General features: G+C 55.0%; 1 protein-coding gene across 41 annotated transcripts in view; it reads right to left on the bottom strand.

Moving 5' to 3' along the window:
- Positions 1–17,946, bottom strand: part of ARHGEF10L (Rho guanine nucleotide exchange factor 10 like) — a 119,854-nt gene that overhangs the window by 68,118 nt on the left and 33,790 nt on the right. For all 41 annotated transcript variants that reach the window (XM_045585147.1, XM_045585134.1, XM_045585133.1 and 38 more), the window contains exons 3-4: positions 14,542–14,709; positions 13,819–13,852 (exon numbers count right to left, since the gene is read on the bottom strand). In XM_045585147.1, coding sequence (XP_045441103.1) covers positions 13,819–13,852; positions 14,542–14,709 — 202 coding nt within the window. The remainder of the gene's footprint in view (positions 1–13,818; positions 13,853–14,541; positions 14,710–17,946) is intronic.

Below are 17,946 nucleotides of genomic sequence, written 5' to 3' on the forward strand. Positions count from 1 at the left end.
GAGCTGAGGATGGGCTGGACTCAGACACCCGCTTCCCGGGAGCAGGCACGCCAAGGGGAGGGGTGGAGAAGCGGCAGAGCCCATCCGAACCAAGGGAGCACGTGACCGTCCCCGGGCCGTCACTCCGACATCATGCACCCCTGACAGGACATGACACACACGAGAAGGGCACCTGCCTCTACAGTCCTCTTACCCAACTCCATCACCCCATCCCACCAGGAGAAAAATGCCAGACGGACCCAGACCGGGGGACAGGCTACGGGATGCCTGCCCGTCACGCCTCAACGCTGTCAGGATCATAAAAGCCAAGAGAAGACTGAGAAACTGTCACAGACCAGTGCAGGCTGGTGACAGCTACGTCCAACCTGGGACCTTGGACGGGACCCCGGACCAAAGAAAGGACAGGAGTAGAAAAACAGGCAGAATCTGGATCAAGTCTGGAGTTGAGGGGATGGTTCCGTAGTTTGGGCAAAGGTCCCGCAGTCACGGAGGAAGTTTGGGACAGGAAAACAGGGTGAGGGGGTGTGCAACCAACTCCAGGTGCTTCCATCACAACCTTTCTTAAGGCCGGAACCTTCAAGGGTAAGTTGTTTGTGTTGTTGTGTTTTGTTTTGTTTTTTTCTCAAAAGACAAAGTCCACATCTGCCATTCCAGAAGGGAGAGGCCTCCAACTGCCCAAGACAGCAGCCACTGCTGCCAAGAATTTTCTTACACTTCTTGGTACTCAGTCGAGGACAGGTGGGGAGGTGAAGACCAGGACAGTACTAGGAGGAAGAGGAAGGGAAATGAGCAAGGCCTTCCTGGGAGGGGGCCTTTGCCTTCTCCCTCCCAGCTCTGCAGGCAGCAGGCAGAGGAGCCTGCCCAAGATCATGCTGCCCGTGAGGGGCAGACCCAGACAGGGGAGCCTGCTTGCCAAAGCTGGGTTCTTAAGACCGTGTCGCAGATAACAGACCCGGACAGCTGTGAGAATGAAAACACTCTAGTCCATGGTCAGCAAACTGACTCTGTTGACTAATGAGTTTGCCAACCACTGGGACAGGGGCTTAATCACAAGGAACAACAACAGCCTATAATTATTGGAATCGAGAGTCTAGGTCCGTGGTCGGCAAACTCATTAGTCAACAGAGCGGTGAACCGTGTGGCTCGGGAGCCGCAGTTTGCCCACCACTACTCTAGTCTGTGCTGTCCGTGAGCTTCATGTGGCTACTGAGCACTCAGAATGTGGCCGATGGCACTAATGTGACCAAGGGAATTAGTTTTACAATATTTTCAGCAGTTATGTGTGACCAGTGGCCCACTGTATAGGACAACACAGGTCTACGTCACCAGCTAGTCTCAGCTCAAAGCTCACTGCCAGAAGTCAGCAGTGTCGCCCTGAGGCGAGGGACACAGTCCTGGGGTAAGACTTTCCCCCAACAGGAAGTCAATGCCAAGAGGGCAAGGGACTGGTCGGCACCAGTAAGGGGTGCTGGAATGAAAGGAGCCACCTGAGCCCCCATCCTTGCCAACTGCTTCCCTGAGCCACCAACTGCTCACACAAGAGTTGTCTTGAAGTGCTGGATCCAGCCACTCCAAAATGCCCAGACAGACCAAACGGATCCAGCCTGAGTCAACATGAGAGTTTGGCAGGATTCACTTGAAAGTCTGCATGGATCTACTAACGGTGACCATTCATGACCATGATGATGCACCTGTGAGATGCCACTCATTTCACAGGAGGGCAGATGAGGTCGATATTATCATCCTTGGGCTACAGATGGGGAAACTGAGGCCCATCGAGACTTAATGGCTTACCCACCATCACTGGGTGCATCACAGGGGCCTGGGGTCTAATGCCCAGGCTGCCTGCCTGCACAGTCTGTGCTCATTCAGCCAGACCCCTCGGAGGTGGGGAATTTGCACTTAAATATTCACTGACATCACAGATTCGCTGGGATCTAGGCCCCCGGCCTTGCTAGACCATTTAGCCATCACCTTTTCTTTTAGACTAGTTCCAGTCTTCATCTAAAATAAATTGTCATGGTTCTTGGTACTTCCGTGCTAGACATTTTGCCACGAACATTTTCACCGCGTAACTAAGGGGCCGGAAGGCAAGGTTGCCATAAAAAGGCGTAAGTTTGGTTTGTTGTCGCTTTGTGTCATCAGCTTGGCTGTCAGTCTGGCTTTATTTCTCCGTCGACAAACTGGTGGAGAAAACAGTTAAGCAGGGTGATCTGAAAATAGGCAGCATTTCTTCCCGATGACGCTGTACCAGGGAGTTGGTTGTTTATTTAGAAACACACTACATTGGGAGGAGGAAGAGAGGCCGAGGGCTCTCCTTGAGGGGGGGCAAGGTGAACCCACACGTTTCCCATGGAAGGAAGACAAGTGCCTAAATACAGCCCACAAAATAAAGTCAGTTGTTTGCACAGGATGGCCATAGATCTAAACACGTTTTAAATGCATTCAACTATTTTACATTTCATAGTAACCTTTTTTTTTATATTTTTGTTGATTTTTAGACAGAGAAAGAGGAGGGATGAAGAGAGAGAGAGAGAGAAATCGATGTCAGAGCAGAACATCAATCAGCTGCTCCTGCACACGCCCTACTGGAGATCAAGCCCACAATAATAAGACAAGACCATTTCCCCATCTGTGAAATGGTCATGTCTTATTATGACCATTTCACAGATGGGGAAAGTGAGGTTCGGGATTGGACATGTGCCCTAATTGAACCAGCAACCTTTTGGTGCACGGGACGGCACCCACCAACTGAGCAACACCAGCCAGGGCACACAGTGGCCTTTCTAATTCTGTTACTCGTTTTTAATGTCGCTCTTATTTGTCATGATATTATCCCCTTTATGGCAAAATTGCCTTTAGTCAATTGGCTATGTGCTTATGGCAAAGACGCTACAACAAAAACACTGGACATGAGTCATACTACCCAGCTCTCAGGCCGGCAGTGCAGTTCAACTAGAGAAGAGCTGAGAAGGCCGGGGGTAAACCCTACAGGTGGCATCAAGAGAGAGCAGGGTTGGTAGGTATTTTGGGGTGAGATTGGGCAGCATCAGAAGGGCTTGGGAAATACTTTAGGACACCCCACAAGCCAGGTGGGGCTGAAAACATGAGCCTCTTGGCTGCACATTATCAATAACATGGTGAACTTAACTTTTAATTTTTTTAAATATGTTTTCATTGCTTTTTAGAGAGAGAAGAAGGAGAGGGATAGAGAGATAGAAACATCGATGAGAGAGAACATCATCCATTGGCTGCCTCTTGCACCACTCCTATTGTGATTCAAACCCACAACGCGGGCATGTGCCTTGACCAGGAATCAAACCATGACCTATTATTGGTTCCTAGGTCGACACTCAACCACTGAGCCACAACAGCCAGGGATAATTTTTAAATTTAACTAATTTAATTTGAAATGTGGCTTGTGGCCACCATACGAGACAATGCAGGTCTAAGCCACCTGCTCTACTGAAGAAGTTAATGTGGGCTCATTTCCATTGAGCAGACAGCCCAGGCCCTGGCTTTCTGGGCTGGGGAGTGGGGGTCACACTCATTAACTGAGCGAATGCTGGTAAAGCACTGAGCGCCCCCACACACGTCGCTGAGGCCAGCAGAGACTGGGAGCCCCAGGGGAGGGTGGGGGCCGGTGCCTGTGGGTGGACAGGTCTCCCTAGGCTTATGGGAGACCACCCCTCCTCCCATCCCCGCCCTGCACTTCGCTGGTATCTACTCTGGGCCTGGGGATGTCAAATGCTTGAGGACAAGTGCATGTCTTATTATGACCATTTCACAGTTGGGGAAAGTGAGGTTTGGGATTGGCAAGTACCTCACTCCAAGTCACCTGGCCAGCAAGTGACAGAGCTGTGGTGTGCCCGCAGGCCTTGCTCTGACACCAGCTCTGCTTGCATTCCCTAGGCAGATGCGGAGGAAGGGGCCTCCCAGGCAAGGGGAGAGGAGGCATGGCAAGAAATGAGGCTGGATGCCTCCTCCCTCCCTGCCCTTCCTGCCAAGGCCACTGACCCACCCTGCACCCACGCTGGGAGCAGCCTCTCCCAGCTGTTTCCCGGCTGGAAGTCCACTTCTGCCTGTAAGCAAACACTCCTTCTGGGGACTCCCCAGACAGTAAAAGGGCCATAAAAGCAATAAGAGGCCGATTAGCTCACCCTTATCTGAGCTTCCTGCACCTCTGATGCCTCTCTGCCGGCCTCGAGAGCAAGGCCGGCTGGGATGACAGCAGCCGCGCAGCGCGGGGCCCGTGCCACCGGATACGAAGGAAAGGAGCAGATCCATGGGGAGGATCGTCCATGAGGAGGATCTGAGAAGGAGAAGCTCAGGGAGGGAAGAGGAAGCAGGAGACAGACAAAGGACCTCTCCCAGGTGCAATTCACCGACCAGAAGGCCACCACGTGGTAGCTCAAGGCACTTTCTGAGCCCACCCCCTCTCTCCAGGAGCAAGCCTGGGACAAGAGGGGGGTGAGTGCCTTGTGACACCAGGGACCTACTCTGTCCTCGTGGCCCCATTCCATCAGCATAGTGGACACTCAATGGTGATCGATGTCCTCCCGGCCTATTTTATGATAAGAAGCCCCACTGCTACCCAGCCAGGCCAGTGTGGCTCAGTGGTTGAGCATCAACCATGAACCAGGAGGTCACGGTTCGATTCCCAGTCAGGGCATATGCCTGGGTTTTGGGCTCGATCCCCAGTGTGAGGTGTGCAGGGGGCAGGTGATAGATGGTTCTCTCTCATCGTTGGTGTTTCTCTGTTTCCCCTTCCCTCTCTGAAAGCAATAAAGAAAAAAGAAAAAACTTTTTTAAAGCCCCACTGCTGAGAATGGCCCCAGCTGCTGCAGGCATAGGCCCAAACCTCAGTGACAACAGGTTCCATAGGTCCCTCCCCAGAGTCTGCAAAATGCAGGGGTCAAGGAGAAGACCCCCCAAACCAAACAGTCTGAGGATTCCTAGCTGGGCCCCTACACCCAGGGCATCTCCGGGCCTTTTCCAGGACGAGGTCAGACTAATAGGGGAAGATTGCCACCTTTGGCGACTAGGGAGGACCAGAATAGCCTTTGCCTTATAAGGCCTCGAGCAAAACTGAATCTGCAGCACCCGGAGGTGACGAGGACGGGCACTGTGCCTCCCAGAGCATCGACACCCCCTCTAGGCATTCCCCACCGTCCCTCAATCCAAGACGCGCTAAAAAAAAAAAAAAAAAAAAAAAAAAAAAGGCAGAAATGTTCAGCCCAGACTAATCCCACTGCCTCTTTCCAGCTCTGGCCACTTTCTGATTCCTGCAACATGTTAAAGCCAGGGGGGGGGGGGGGGGGGGGGGGGGGGGGGCGGCGGGCTGGTGTGTGAAAGACCATCTGCTGGAATGAATCAAAGCGGCTGCCCACTATGGTTACCTGGGCCCCTGCAGGGCGGTTCTGACCCGCTGGCTCAGAGGGGCCCAGGCATTGCTGGGTCCAGTGTGCAGCCAGCGCTAAAAACCGGGGCTCACAGGCTTGAGGTTGAAGAGAACACTCCGGAGCAAACAGACTGGGATAAAACCACAGCTCTGCCACTGGGCTCTGCGCACAGGGACAGGCACTGGGTGTCCAGGAGCTGCTGTAGAACAGAGCGAATAATCCATTCTGCTTCCTAGTGAGGATTAAGTGAGATCAGGCAGGGCAAGTGCCTCCCTGTGCCTCGGTTTCCATCGCTGTGAAATGGGGCAACAATACCTCCCTCTTCAGGTTCGTAAGGAGTGAATAAAGCAGGCATGTAAAACACTTAGCACGGGGTCTGGCGCACCCTCCTGGTGTGGCACTTCCCATCCCCCCTCTGCCCTGCCCCTTCTCCAGGGACAGGGTCCTTCTGTGCATTCCCCTCCTCACGCTGTGGCCAACCACCTCTCACATACAGAAGGTTTCAGGAGCCCTGACCAGTTTGGCTCAGTGGATAGAGCATCGGCCTGTGGACTCAAGGGTCCCGGGTTCGATTCCGGTCAAGGGCATGAACTTTGGTTGCAGGCACATCCCCAGTAGGGAGTGTGCAAGAGGCAGCTGATCGATGATTCTCTCATTTATGTTTCTAACTCTCTCTCTCCTTTCCTCTCTGTAAAAAATAAAAATAAAAAAAAAATCAATAACATATATTTAAAGAAGAAGGAGAAGAAGAAGAAGAAGAAGAAGAAGAAGAAGAAGAAGGAGGAGGAGGAGGAGGAGGAGGAGGAGGTTGTTGCAGGACCTAGTCTGCTTGTCCTGTGCCACCTGGCACACAGTCACACATCCACTGACTCCATAAGTAGGAGTGGTGGGAGCCCCCAGGGAAAAATCTTAAAAATGGCCCCTCATGTGATAGTCATGTCACAGTCTCCAATGGGGAGTGAGCATCAAGGCCCCCAGGGAACCATGGCAGCCCAGGGGCATGCCCCACAGCCTGAGAGGCTGCCAGGACCCGCCCTAGCCTTCTGCTCTGTGTGCACACACCTTCCCCCCTGACACAGCGAGGGCCCCGGCTCAGTGGTCAGAACTTGGACAGGCATCACCCCCAGCAGTAACTTATCAAGGACCACGTGGGGTTTTGATGAGCACAGGTTCCCCTGGGATAATGCTCACGCTCTGTAATTAGCCCACAAAGAGAGCCATGAACCAGCATGTGTCATAAAACCACATTCTATAAATAAATGTACGCACACTGTACGTGCGCAGGGCAAAGCAGCTGACAGAAACACACAGCGTAGAATTAACGCTACCATTTTCTGTACTTTCCAACTTTTCTACAGTAAACATGTATAACCATTAGTCAGAAGAGGAAAAAAAAAAAAAAAAGATAAGATGTCTAACCAGTTTGGCTCAGTGGATAGAACATCCCCCGTTCGATTCCAGTCAGGGGCATGTAACTTGGTTGTGGGCACATCCCCAGTAGGAAGTGTGCAGGAGATGGCTGGTCGATGTTTCTCTCTCATCGATGTTTCTAACCTCTATCCCTCTCCCTTCCTCTCTGTAAAAAAAAAAAAAAAAAAATCAATAAAATTTTTTTTTTTTTTAAAGAAGAGAAAAAAAAACACATCTAAGGTAATGCACGGGCCAACTTGGGTCCCTTGTACCTTGGTGTGCCCAAGACAGACTTGCACCCTCTGGGGACAGGGATAAAGAGAGCTCTCCCAGCCAGTGTGGCTCAGTGGTTGAGCAATGACCCAGGAACCTGGAGATCACTGGTTCAATTCCTGGTCAGGGCACATACCCTGGGTTGCAGGCTTGACCCCCGTAGGGAGCATGCAGGAGGCAGCTGATGGAGGATGTTTCTCACATCAATATTTCTATCTCTCTATCCCTCTCCCTTCCTCTCTCTAAAAATCAATAAAGGAAGAAAAAAAAATTTTTTTTTAAAGAGCAGCTCAGTGACTGAGCACCTGCTCTCACATCTCATCTCATCCTCCCAAAGGCTCCGTAAGGTGGGCCTGTGCTCCACTTTACAGAGGGAGCAGCGGAGCAGATGAGGCAACACGAGGTCCTGGGTCACGGAGCTGAGATGTAGGGCGGGTGGGGTCCGAGCCCGACCTCTGTGGGAGAGCGACGCAGGGCAGAGGGCTGGGATACTGGTTCTGGAAGCCGCCCGGGCTCTGCCTCATCTCAGCCCCGGAACCTCAGGGCGATGACAGTCCTCGCTGCGCCCGTGTCCTCTTAAGTAAAACAGGGGTTGTGACAGGGCCTGGGAGAGGGTGAAGGAGATAAGGCAGATAACGCTCTTAGAACAGGGCCTGGCGAACAGTGAGTGCTGATCACAGGCAGCCGCATGCCCAGGCATGGAAAGATAACCCAGCCCTGCACACCATGCCGGCCCCGCCCCCAGGGCAGGGACAGACTGCCCGGGCGCCGCAGAGCCTGCCACATCGTAGAGCTCAGTAAAGATGTGCATCATAGGAGGATGGAGGTTGGGGCTCAAGGGCAGGGAGGATTCCAGCCAGCCAGCCATCAGAATTCTGGCCCAGCACAGTTCTGGGTGGACAGGGGTCTGCAGACAAAGAGCAAACAGAGACCCTGACCTCGGGCTTTGGGCCCAGTGCTACCACCTGCCAGCCCAGCCCCCTGGACCTCTCTGGGTCTGCACAATGGGCCCCCTGATAATCCCCTCTTTCCAGGGCCGTTGTGTTCGTCTCCTATTGCTACTGGGACAAATCACCACACGCTCAGTGACTTAAAGGGCACGAGTGTATTATCCCCAGTTCTGGAGGGCCGAAATCCAAAGTGGATTTTACCTGACGAAAAGCAAGCCATTGCCCATGCTGTGCTCCCTGTGGGGGGGGGCTCCAGGGCAGAACCCATCCCTTGTCCTTTTCCAGCCCCTGGAACCCTTGGCTTGTGGCCCCCTCCATCCCCTTCAAAGCCAAGAGCAAGGCACCTCTCAAGCTCTCTCTGCCTCTGACCTCTGGCCTCCCTCCTGCAAGGACTCTGGGGATTCCATTGGGTTAACCAGGATAATCCAGGAAAGCCTCCTCTTCACAGATCCTTAATGGAATCCCATCTGGAAAGCCCAGACCAGTCCCTTTGCTATGTAAGACACCATTTCATGGGCTCCGGAGGTTAGAACATGGACCTCTTTGAGGAGGGATAGGGGCCCACTGCTCTGCCTACCGCCGTCATGAGAATCAACAGGAGATGTGTGTGGAGTGGCTACTGAACTGAGAAGTCCATGCAGATGCAAGCCATTAGTATTGCACTGTGTTTGCCGGGCACCAGGGATAACAACTGAAGAAGTTGGAGTCCTGCTGGGACAGGGACCCCAGGCACGGGTCTCACTGCATTCCTGAAAGAACCCTCTATGTAGAACCAATCCCAGCGGGTGATAATTACAAGAGTTTTACCAAAAGGGGGGGTGAAGCTTGGAGAGCTTGTAGTTCACCTGTTGGAAACGGCTAAACGGCATTTCCCCCAAACCTGAATAGAATACTTGTCTGCTGCCAGACAGCTCAGGGCATTTTATTGCCTCCTGTTGGCCAAACACCTGAGCTGGCTATTCTCCAAACTGATAATGTCTCTGTATATTCTTTGATACCCTACCCTTTGAAGTGTAGAGTATCAAAGGATATACCAGCCCTGCCCCTTCCTGGGCTTATCCAGACAAGATGGGCCGTGCTGCCCATTGGCCAGCACCTCTCACGTGGACCTGGACCTCGAGGGAGGAAGTTGGGCATCTGGGCAGCTGGATTCCTGGATGGGCCTCGGAGAACATCCTCCCCAGGAGACTATCCTCGCCTTGCCCTGGGACAAATTGTATAATAAAAGCAGGTCCTTGGCCGAGGTGGGAGTCTTCTAGCGCCTTCAGCTGAAGCTCCTCTGACCCCCAATGCCTTTCAAAACTATCTTTCGTCCATGGACTCCTTCTTGAATCTACATGCAGCCCCTTTCTCCAGAATGCTGAACCCTTCGTAAGGCTGGGACAAGAACCCCAGCAGCCCTCAATGTCACAAACGGTGTGACCTGTTCAGGGGAGACAGTGCGGCTTCTATACTGGGTTCTCAAAGGTCCCTGGTCCAAAGTCCATCACTCTGATGAGGAAACCCATTTAACCAGGGTGGGAAACAGAAAAACACCCAACTACAGCTTCTCCAACTTAGGGGCGAGGGGCCAGAGAGGGTCTTCGATGGAAAAGGGGGCCCCATAACCCACCCAGGAGGGACTCCCCTGCCCACATGGACCCCGCAGGACAGGACGCAAAAGGCTGTGATTATTACTAAGGATTTGGGGAAATGGCAAGTTTAAGGTCTAGCCCAGGGTTCCAAACAGCTCCAGTGGGTCTGCAGCGACTGGTGAAACCTGAGTGACACCTCCATCACTGACCTACCCAGGGGGAGATTCCTCTGGGCTGGAGGCCTCTCCTGCCTTGTCTCACTGCTCCCCCTGCTCCCACACACAGGCCAGGCTGCAGGCTGGCTCTCTGGCTAATTCCATTCTGTTCATACGCTGCTTCCCTCAGCCTGGCCTCCTCTTGGCCTGACCCTGACTCAGAGGATGGTCTCCGGGGCCCACTACTACCACCACCTGGTAAAGATGTGTCCTGTTAAGGGAAGAAAAAATGCGGCCAGCCTTGACCCGTTTGGCTCAGCGGATAGAGTGTTGGCTTGTGGACTGAAAAGTCCCAGATTCGATTCCAATCAAGGGCATGTACCTCGGTTGCGGGCACATCCCCAGTGGGAGGTGTGCAGGAGGCAGCTGATTGATGTTTCTCTCTCATCAATGTTTCTAACTCTCTATCCCTCTCCCTTCCTCTCTGTAAAAATCAATTAAAATATATATATATATATATATATATATATATATATATATATATATATATATATTTTTTTTTTTTTTTTTTTTTTTTTTTTTTTTTTTAATGTAAAAGAAAAAGTGAGGCCAGTTCACTGAGCACTGAGAAGGTTGCTTTAACACAGCAGCAAGACAGACGGAATCCCAGCCGCCCTCACTCCTGGGGTGGTTGAGTAGGGTAGCCCAACCCTAAACCTCACCCCACTGACCTCGGCATAACACACACCCAGCATGCCAGCAGCTCTGTTTACCCCATAGACGCCTCATTCTTCCTCTGGGCAAGCCAGCCAAGCAGGCAAAGGGACCAGGAAGTCCACGGGCCTCTGAGCCAGGGGCAGACCCAACAGCGCTGGGCCTGGATTTCCAATCAGCCTCTACTGCCCTTGCAACTGTCCGTCTGGCAGGTGTATTCCCTCCCCTGTGCAGACTCCTGGGGGGGCGGGGGGGGGGTAGCTGAGGGAGGAGAGCCCGATCAAAGCCAGGTCTGTCCGATTCCCAGAGCCCAACCAGCTCCCTCTAAATCCAAACCTACACCAGGACCCAGAATAACAACAGCAAATACGTTTGGAGCAGCCAGTACACGCCAGCCAGACTAAGCACCGGATAAATATTAACTTACGTTTGCCTCACAGAGCCCTGCAAGAGAGTAGATTTGTTATCACCATTTTATTGATTAAGAAAGTGAGGTTCAGCACAGGAAGCCATTTGCCTGGCGACGCACAGCTAGTGACCAGACCAAGACTTGAAGCCAGCTCTGTGGCCCAGAGCCTGAGCTCCCAGGCCCCCACTCTACCCACCACGCTCCTGCCACCAGCTGGGAAGCGGGCATGAGGACGGACCCTGTGTCCCTTCCTCGAGGCCTTGGTAGGAAGCAGGTCCCTTTGAGGTTGCAGCTCTGTCTGGCCCTGGGCAGTTCCACCAGGAGCTTCCCTGGAGGCCACGTGGGCAGCCAGGCAAAGCCCAAGGCCATTTCCAAACCTGGGGCAGGGGCGACGGGGGAAATGCAGTAACAAGAGGTGAAAACTCAAAGATTTGTTTTGTCAAAGCAGTGTTTGCTTAGTGACTACCTTCAGGGAAGTATTTTTTAAAAATCAATATTTTTCTTTCCTTTCTCTTGGGTAACAAGGAGGAGGAACTGGGTCTGGATGGATTCACCTCCCAAAGGACTCCAAGTGGAAAATCACCGCGCAGGGAAGGAGCTGGAACAGAAGGAAAGGAAGGCCTGGAAGGGAGGAAATGGAGCTGGGAGAAGGGTGAGAGCACTGAACAAGGAGTCAGGAGGCCGCCAGCATCTTGGGCAAGGCTCCCCCTCTGCCCTGGCTAGTCCACCTCAGCCTCCCCATTTGTAAAGTTAAGAGGCTGGAATGGAGGCCTCTCGCCACGCCCACTGTGATCAGTGTTCCCAGGGTCTCATGTCCCATGAATGTCAGTCCCAGAAGGACACCCAAGCTGATCTACATCCGAGCCTGTTGTGGGTGAGACTCCAGCCCTGGCACTGCAGGCCCAGCCCAGGAGTCCACAGCACTGAGCACACCTTCTCTGCCCCTCCAGCCCCGTGGCGCTGGACACACCCAAACTGGACAGGAGGTGGGAGCAGAAGCAAACACGCCGCGTGAATCCCGTGTTTCCCACAATCCGTCTCGCTCAGTCCTCAGGATGCTTTCAGGCGGGTGCCATTATTTCCACCTTGTTCCTGGGGAAACTGGGGCTCAGCGAGGATCACTGGCAGCCCGAAGCCACGCCGCTAGTGAGGTCTGAACCTCCAGAGCCCTGGTGCCTCCTGGAGATGGCGTGCGAGGGGGCGGGTGGCTCCAGGGCGAGGGGCGCGCTGCGGAGTGGCCGGTGGTCTGGGCTTCTCTTTCAGAAACGCCTGGCGCCCCCCGAGCTGTCCTGGCCAGTGGCCTGGTGAAAGCAACGCACCAGGCGGCAGCGCTGAGAACCAGCGGGTCAGCTCAGTGCGGCACCCAGCACCAGCCGGGCACACGATCAGGTCCGCAGGGCACACGAAGAGAAGGCGGGCCGAGAGGGGCCGGGCTGCTCTGCTCCTGACCGAAAGGCCGGGAAGGGGGGTCTCTGGGAGGGTGACCCCCGCTCACAGCCCTGCCTCTACCCAGGAGCTTCCTCCATCCGGACGCTCCTCCCACCTTCCCCTCTCCCACCAGTGAAGTCACATTCACTTTCGCAGCCAAGATCCCCTCCTGGCTTCCCTCGGGCCGTGTCACAGTTCCCTGGGTACCCCCCAGGCCACCGTCCTCTGTCCCACTGCGCAGTGCCTGCCTCCCCCAGCAGACTGAGCTTCCAGGAGCTTCGTCCCCAGCCCCCCTGGAGCCGTCAGCCTGAGTTCACAGCCACCCCAGAACGGCCCTGTGGGTGAAATGCTGATTCATTTCAGGTCCCTCATCGGGAGGAGCAGCCAGCTCCCACTGGAGGCCTTAATTACCCAGGGCCCGCCCACGCCCCCTGGGACAAATGAGCACCTACAAGGACTTGTGTTGACAGAGATTTGAATCCAGGACTGTCTTCTGCTCGAGGGGCCCAGGGACACATCTCTGAGACCTCCAGCGAGGTCGCACCTGCCTGAGAACCAGTCATCCCCCACTCCCAGCTGGAAGACAAGGGGAGTCTCCACCATCCCTCCCTTTGCTGCTGGGGGTGGCGCCCCCCCCCCCCCAGCCAAAACCCACAAACTCTCTCTCCCCTTAGAAGGGGACTCCCTAAACACCATGGCCCCAGCAACAAGCAGCACTGAGTAAAGCTCTGAGAGGCTGAGAGAGGCCTCAGCTCCCACGGCCCCAGTCCCCAAATGTGCTGTGTGACTCAGAGCCGCCTTGCCCAAGCCCCCTAAGGGAAGGGTAGGAGAAGGAGCCACCGTGGCCAGGGGCCGGCTGCCCTGCTGGGCCTCCCGCGGAACAATATGCTCTTCTAAGAGGGAAGCAGTGCCCATTTCACAGACGAGAACACCAAAGCCCAGAGGACTGTGGCTTACCCACGGGCTCACAGCCAGTGCTGGGCCCGAGTGAGACCCAGGCAGTCACCCCCCAAGCCAGGCTTTTAACCATGACGCTGCTCTGCACCAGGCTGCTCTGCCCCAGACAGGCCCACCGCTAAGGACAGAGTCCCCGACAACAGTCACAGGAAGGAGACCAGGATTGGCAAAAACAAACAGCGATGGCAAAGACATCAGCCCGAATACCAGACAGTCGGCTCATTCTCAGCCAGGACCCATGGGGGTGAGGACTCTCTGTTTCCATGTTGCAGGTGCTCAGACTCGCATTCAGAGGACTCACATGACTCCTTCAGGCCACACAGCTCGCTCGCCAGGGGCAGAGCCAGGGCTTGGAGTAACACGAGGTGTTGGGACCGACCTCTTCCCTGGGGCTCAGGGATCTGGAACCGTGTTTTTCCCGCCCTGAGCCACCCTGGCTCCAGCCCCACCCTTCCCCACACCACCTGCCCAGTCTCCCTCTTTTCCAGTCACACACACACACACACACACATACACCCCAAAAGGAAGGAGTGGAGGCTCACTTACTGTGTCTGGGGCGGTGAGGCCGCTGGGTCTGGGTCTGCGGAGAAGAGCAGAAGGAGAGCCCGTCAGGCGGGGGCCGGGCCGGTGGACACCCTGTGGTGCAGGAGCCAGGGCCTGGCCGGCTGGGCGCCTGCAGTGCCCGCCTCCTTCTCCCGGTCTCTTCAGTCTTCAAGCTCCCCTACCTGTCCTGCCTGCACCACCCCCACCTCCACCCCGTGGCCCACACCCCAACTCCAACCAGAACCAGAGGACCAGCCCACTGTGGGCCTGCCCCCCACCCCCAGCTCCTCAAGGAGTCCCTTGTCCCCAAGGCTGCAGGAAGTTCCTGCTAGTCCAGTCCCCGGGCCTCTCCCAGATGACAGAACCAAGGGCCCAGCAGCTGCCATTTAACACCGGCCTTATCAGGGCCCTCCCGCCCGCCCACCCCCGGGCACCCGCTCCCTGGGAGGAGCAGCCTCTGGCGGGTGTGATTCCCTGGGAGAAGCTGCACAGAGCCGGGCCAGCCACTTCCATTTACTGAGTGCCAAAGCCACCAGATGCTGCAGGAATGCTAGGAATCCTCGTTCCCAGGGGAGGCCAGGGAATGCAGCTTCTTCCCAGGGGCTTCTCGCTTCCTGCTTCCTGGGGACAGCACAGGGACCGGAGGCAAGCCTGGGAGCCTGGAGCCCCACCCATGCCCAGAGGCCGGGGGGGATGGGAGGACCTGAGGCTCCCAGAGCACCTTACCGGGGCCAGGGGCCGCGTCCAAACGGATCAGTGGGGCGTCCGCGTCCGCTCCCAGGCCAGCACTGGTGTCCTCGTCATCGTCGCTGTCGTCAAACTCGAAGGGCTCTCCGGGGTCGTCCTCCGCCTCTGGGGAGGGGCCTGGGCCTCCTCCAGGAACCAGCTGATCTCCTGGAAGCGGGGAGGAGTTAGGGGCTGGGCGGAAGGGTCTCGGGGTTTGGCCCAGGGAGAGATGGCGGGAGATGGGTGAGCAGCTGCGCAGGTCCCAGTGAAGGAGTGAGTTCAATTCCCAGAGACAAGAGCAAACCCACGCCAGGGCCAGGCGGCCCTCCTGTGCCCCTGAGGTGGCTGAGGTTGGGCTGGGCTCTGAGCAGATGGGAGAGGATGGAGGGGCCGAGAGCACGCCTCCCCGGTGAGCATGGGCGCATCTGACGCGTTAGTCAACATCTCGTTTCCTGGTTTCCTATTTTGTAAGTAAAGGGGCTGTTTGTCTGTTTGTTTATTAACAGGCCCGGCCCAGTGTCATTCAAGGACATTTTTGCACAATTTACTTCTCACTGTCTGTCTGTTCTGGCACGCCTCTAGTGATATGGGAACCCCCTGGGTCAGGGACAGCCCGTGCGCACACTCTCGTATTTTCCACGTGCTGTGCCCAATTCGATGTCACTGCAGTGCAGTGATGGGCATTGGTCATGGGCGACCAGGCCAGTGCTCTGTCTCAGGCTTGCTCAAGGTGGGGCCGGGGCCGGGGCCGGCGAGGATGATCAGGTTCGCTTTGCCTCATCTGCTCAGCCTGGGACTCTGCTTGAGCCCCTGCGCCGACCTCCACTTTTCATAGCAGGTTGGAGCCTACAGTGGATGGGCCAGCGACGCTTTCGTCTTCTTTCCTGCCTTGGCACCGTGCCTGGTATTTGTGTTACATCACAGCACCTGTTGCTGTAACCACTGCCTCTCCCACCTGAGATCCTTGAGGACAGGACGGTCTGGTCCACGGGTGCTCACAGCCGGAGGATGAGTGGACGGGCAGGGAGGTGGATGGAGCAGAGATGGGTGGATGGACCAGCAGACAGACAGATGGACAGATCTGATTCCAGCCCAGAAAAGTCCAACCCCTCCCCGACAGCGACCCGGGGCCTCCAGAGCAGAAAAATGGAAGGTGTGAATGTGTGAAATCCCAGAATCCCTCTCCTCGGCAGAACCCAGAGCTCACCCACCCTCCCCAGCTTCCTGTGCGGGATGATGACCAGACGGAGGCTGCTGAGCTGAGGACCCCGCCCCTCCTGGAGCTTGGGGGACGCCAAGGGCTAACAGCGGCAGGTGGGCTCCTCTGGGCATGAGCGCCTTCACAGGTGTAGAGAAAAAACAACACTGAGCCCCCCACTGAACCTCACAACGGCCCCATTTCATGCCACGAGGCCCCGGGGTTTCCAGAGCAAAAGTTCCTGCAGCCACACAACTCATAAGTGGGGAGCCATGTCTGAACCCAGATCTGGCTTAGCTCGTGTCCCTCACTCTTCCTACTAAGCCCGCTGCCTCCTGGGAGCCGTGCGGACCCCTGGCCCGGGGGATGCACTAACGAAGGAAATGCGGGCCCACGTGGGAAGCGGGTCCTGTTGTCACGTGACAGGTCTCCACCCACCGGTGGGTCACAGTCGCAGGTAGGAGCTCCCCAGGCAGCGTTCTGTTTTGAGTCTGGACTGCTTATTGGAGGTATTTTTAAATTTTGTAATAGTCATAACATCACATTTAGTATTGCTTTGATATCGTTTGTTACACTTCTGTTCAGTTTATGTGACATATAAAAGTGTTTCAGTTTCAGGTAATATGTGTATGCATCCCATTTCATGTGTGTGCATGCATGTGTATGTGTGTGCATGTGTGAGAGGGGGGTAGAACCTTCCACTGCTCTCCCACGCTCAGTCCACTGCAGCCACCCTGGCCTCCTTGCTGCACCATGAATGAGCCACACGTGCTGCTGCTCGGGATCTTTGTCCTCCCACCCAGGGTCCAGATGCTCTTCCTCAGGTGCTCTTCCCCTTCTCCCCTCCTTCCGGTCTTCACTCTGCACACCTCCCAGCGAGGCTGCCCTGACCAGAGCTGCCCACGAAAGCACTGGGCCTCCCTCCCTTGGGGACCACATTTCTCTCTGTGGCCCTGTGAGTACGTCACGTGCTCCAAGTTTCATTCATTTTCCTGTCCGTCTCCTCTGGGAGAGCAGGCGTGCTTGCCTGTTTCACCCATTGTTGGATCTCCAGCATCTGGCCCAGTGCCAAGCACATGGTAGGCCCATGACAAGTATTTGTTGAATTCACACGCTCCCATATACTCCTGTTGTCTTATCTATGGGTTGTGGTTTTGAAAGTTTAAAAAATATTGAAGAGCTGAAACCAGTCTGGCTCAGTGGATAGAGCATCAGCCTGCGGACTGAAGGGTCCCAGGTTCGATTCCGGTCAGGGGCATGTACCTTGGTTGCGAGCACAACCCCGGTGGGGGGTGTGCAGGAGGCAGCTGGTTGATGTTTCTCTCTCATCGATGTTTCTAGCTCTCTATCCCTCTCCCTTCCTCTCTGTGGAAAATCAATAAAAAAAAATGTTTTTTTTAATATTGAAGCAAATGACTAACAATCCCTACCCACCACTTCTGGGCAGCGGGATACAGGCCCCTCCTGACCGAGAGGGCTGCAGCGCCCAGGGTGCCTGCCCATTGGAGTCTGCTGGGCGGGCAATGGCGGGGAGGGACTCCCTTACACCCAGCACCCGGCCGGTATCACAGTGGTGAATACAGTCTCCGTCCATCCGGGTCAGACTCCAGCTCTCCCACACGCTGGCTGTGTGAGCGTCAAGTCAGTCTACCCGCCCAGCTGCAGCCTCCTGCTCTCCAAACTGAGGATAATAATAGTAACCGCCTTATTGTGTTGTTGGGAGGATGGGTGAATGAACTAACACATATAAAGTGCCAGGTACGTGCTCACTGAATGTCAGTCATTCTTATGATGATGATTCCGTTCATTATCACTGTTATTGCATCATCATCATCATTATATTATTATTATTATTATTATTATTATTATTATTACCACTACTACTACTACTACTACTACTACTATTATTGCCCTGAGTCACAGCCCAGTCCTTGACCCTGGGTGAGGTGGGCAGGCCTTCCCCACTCACAGGCCAGGCCCAGACCATGTCCTGGGACTCAGGCCATTTCTGCACCTTCTTTTTTTGAGAGTACAAATGGCCTCAGTCAGCCATCAACCCGCACAGTCGTTCCCACGTTCAATGAACTGTTCCTGGCAGCCTCTGGGCCATGACCTGTGCATGCCAGCCCAGAAGATGGGACCTCTCAATGCCAAGGTGCTCCCTGCGAGGAGAGGCAGGCAGGGGAGACAAGAGAGAAACGTAAAAC

The sequence above is a fragment of the Pipistrellus kuhlii genome, unplaced genomic scaffold, assembly GCF_014108245.1.
Source record: "Pipistrellus kuhlii isolate mPipKuh1 unplaced genomic scaffold, mPipKuh1.p scaffold_m20_p_2, whole genome shotgun sequence".
In the NCBI taxonomy this organism is placed as follows: domain Eukaryota; kingdom Metazoa; phylum Chordata; class Mammalia; order Chiroptera; family Vespertilionidae; genus Pipistrellus; species Pipistrellus kuhlii.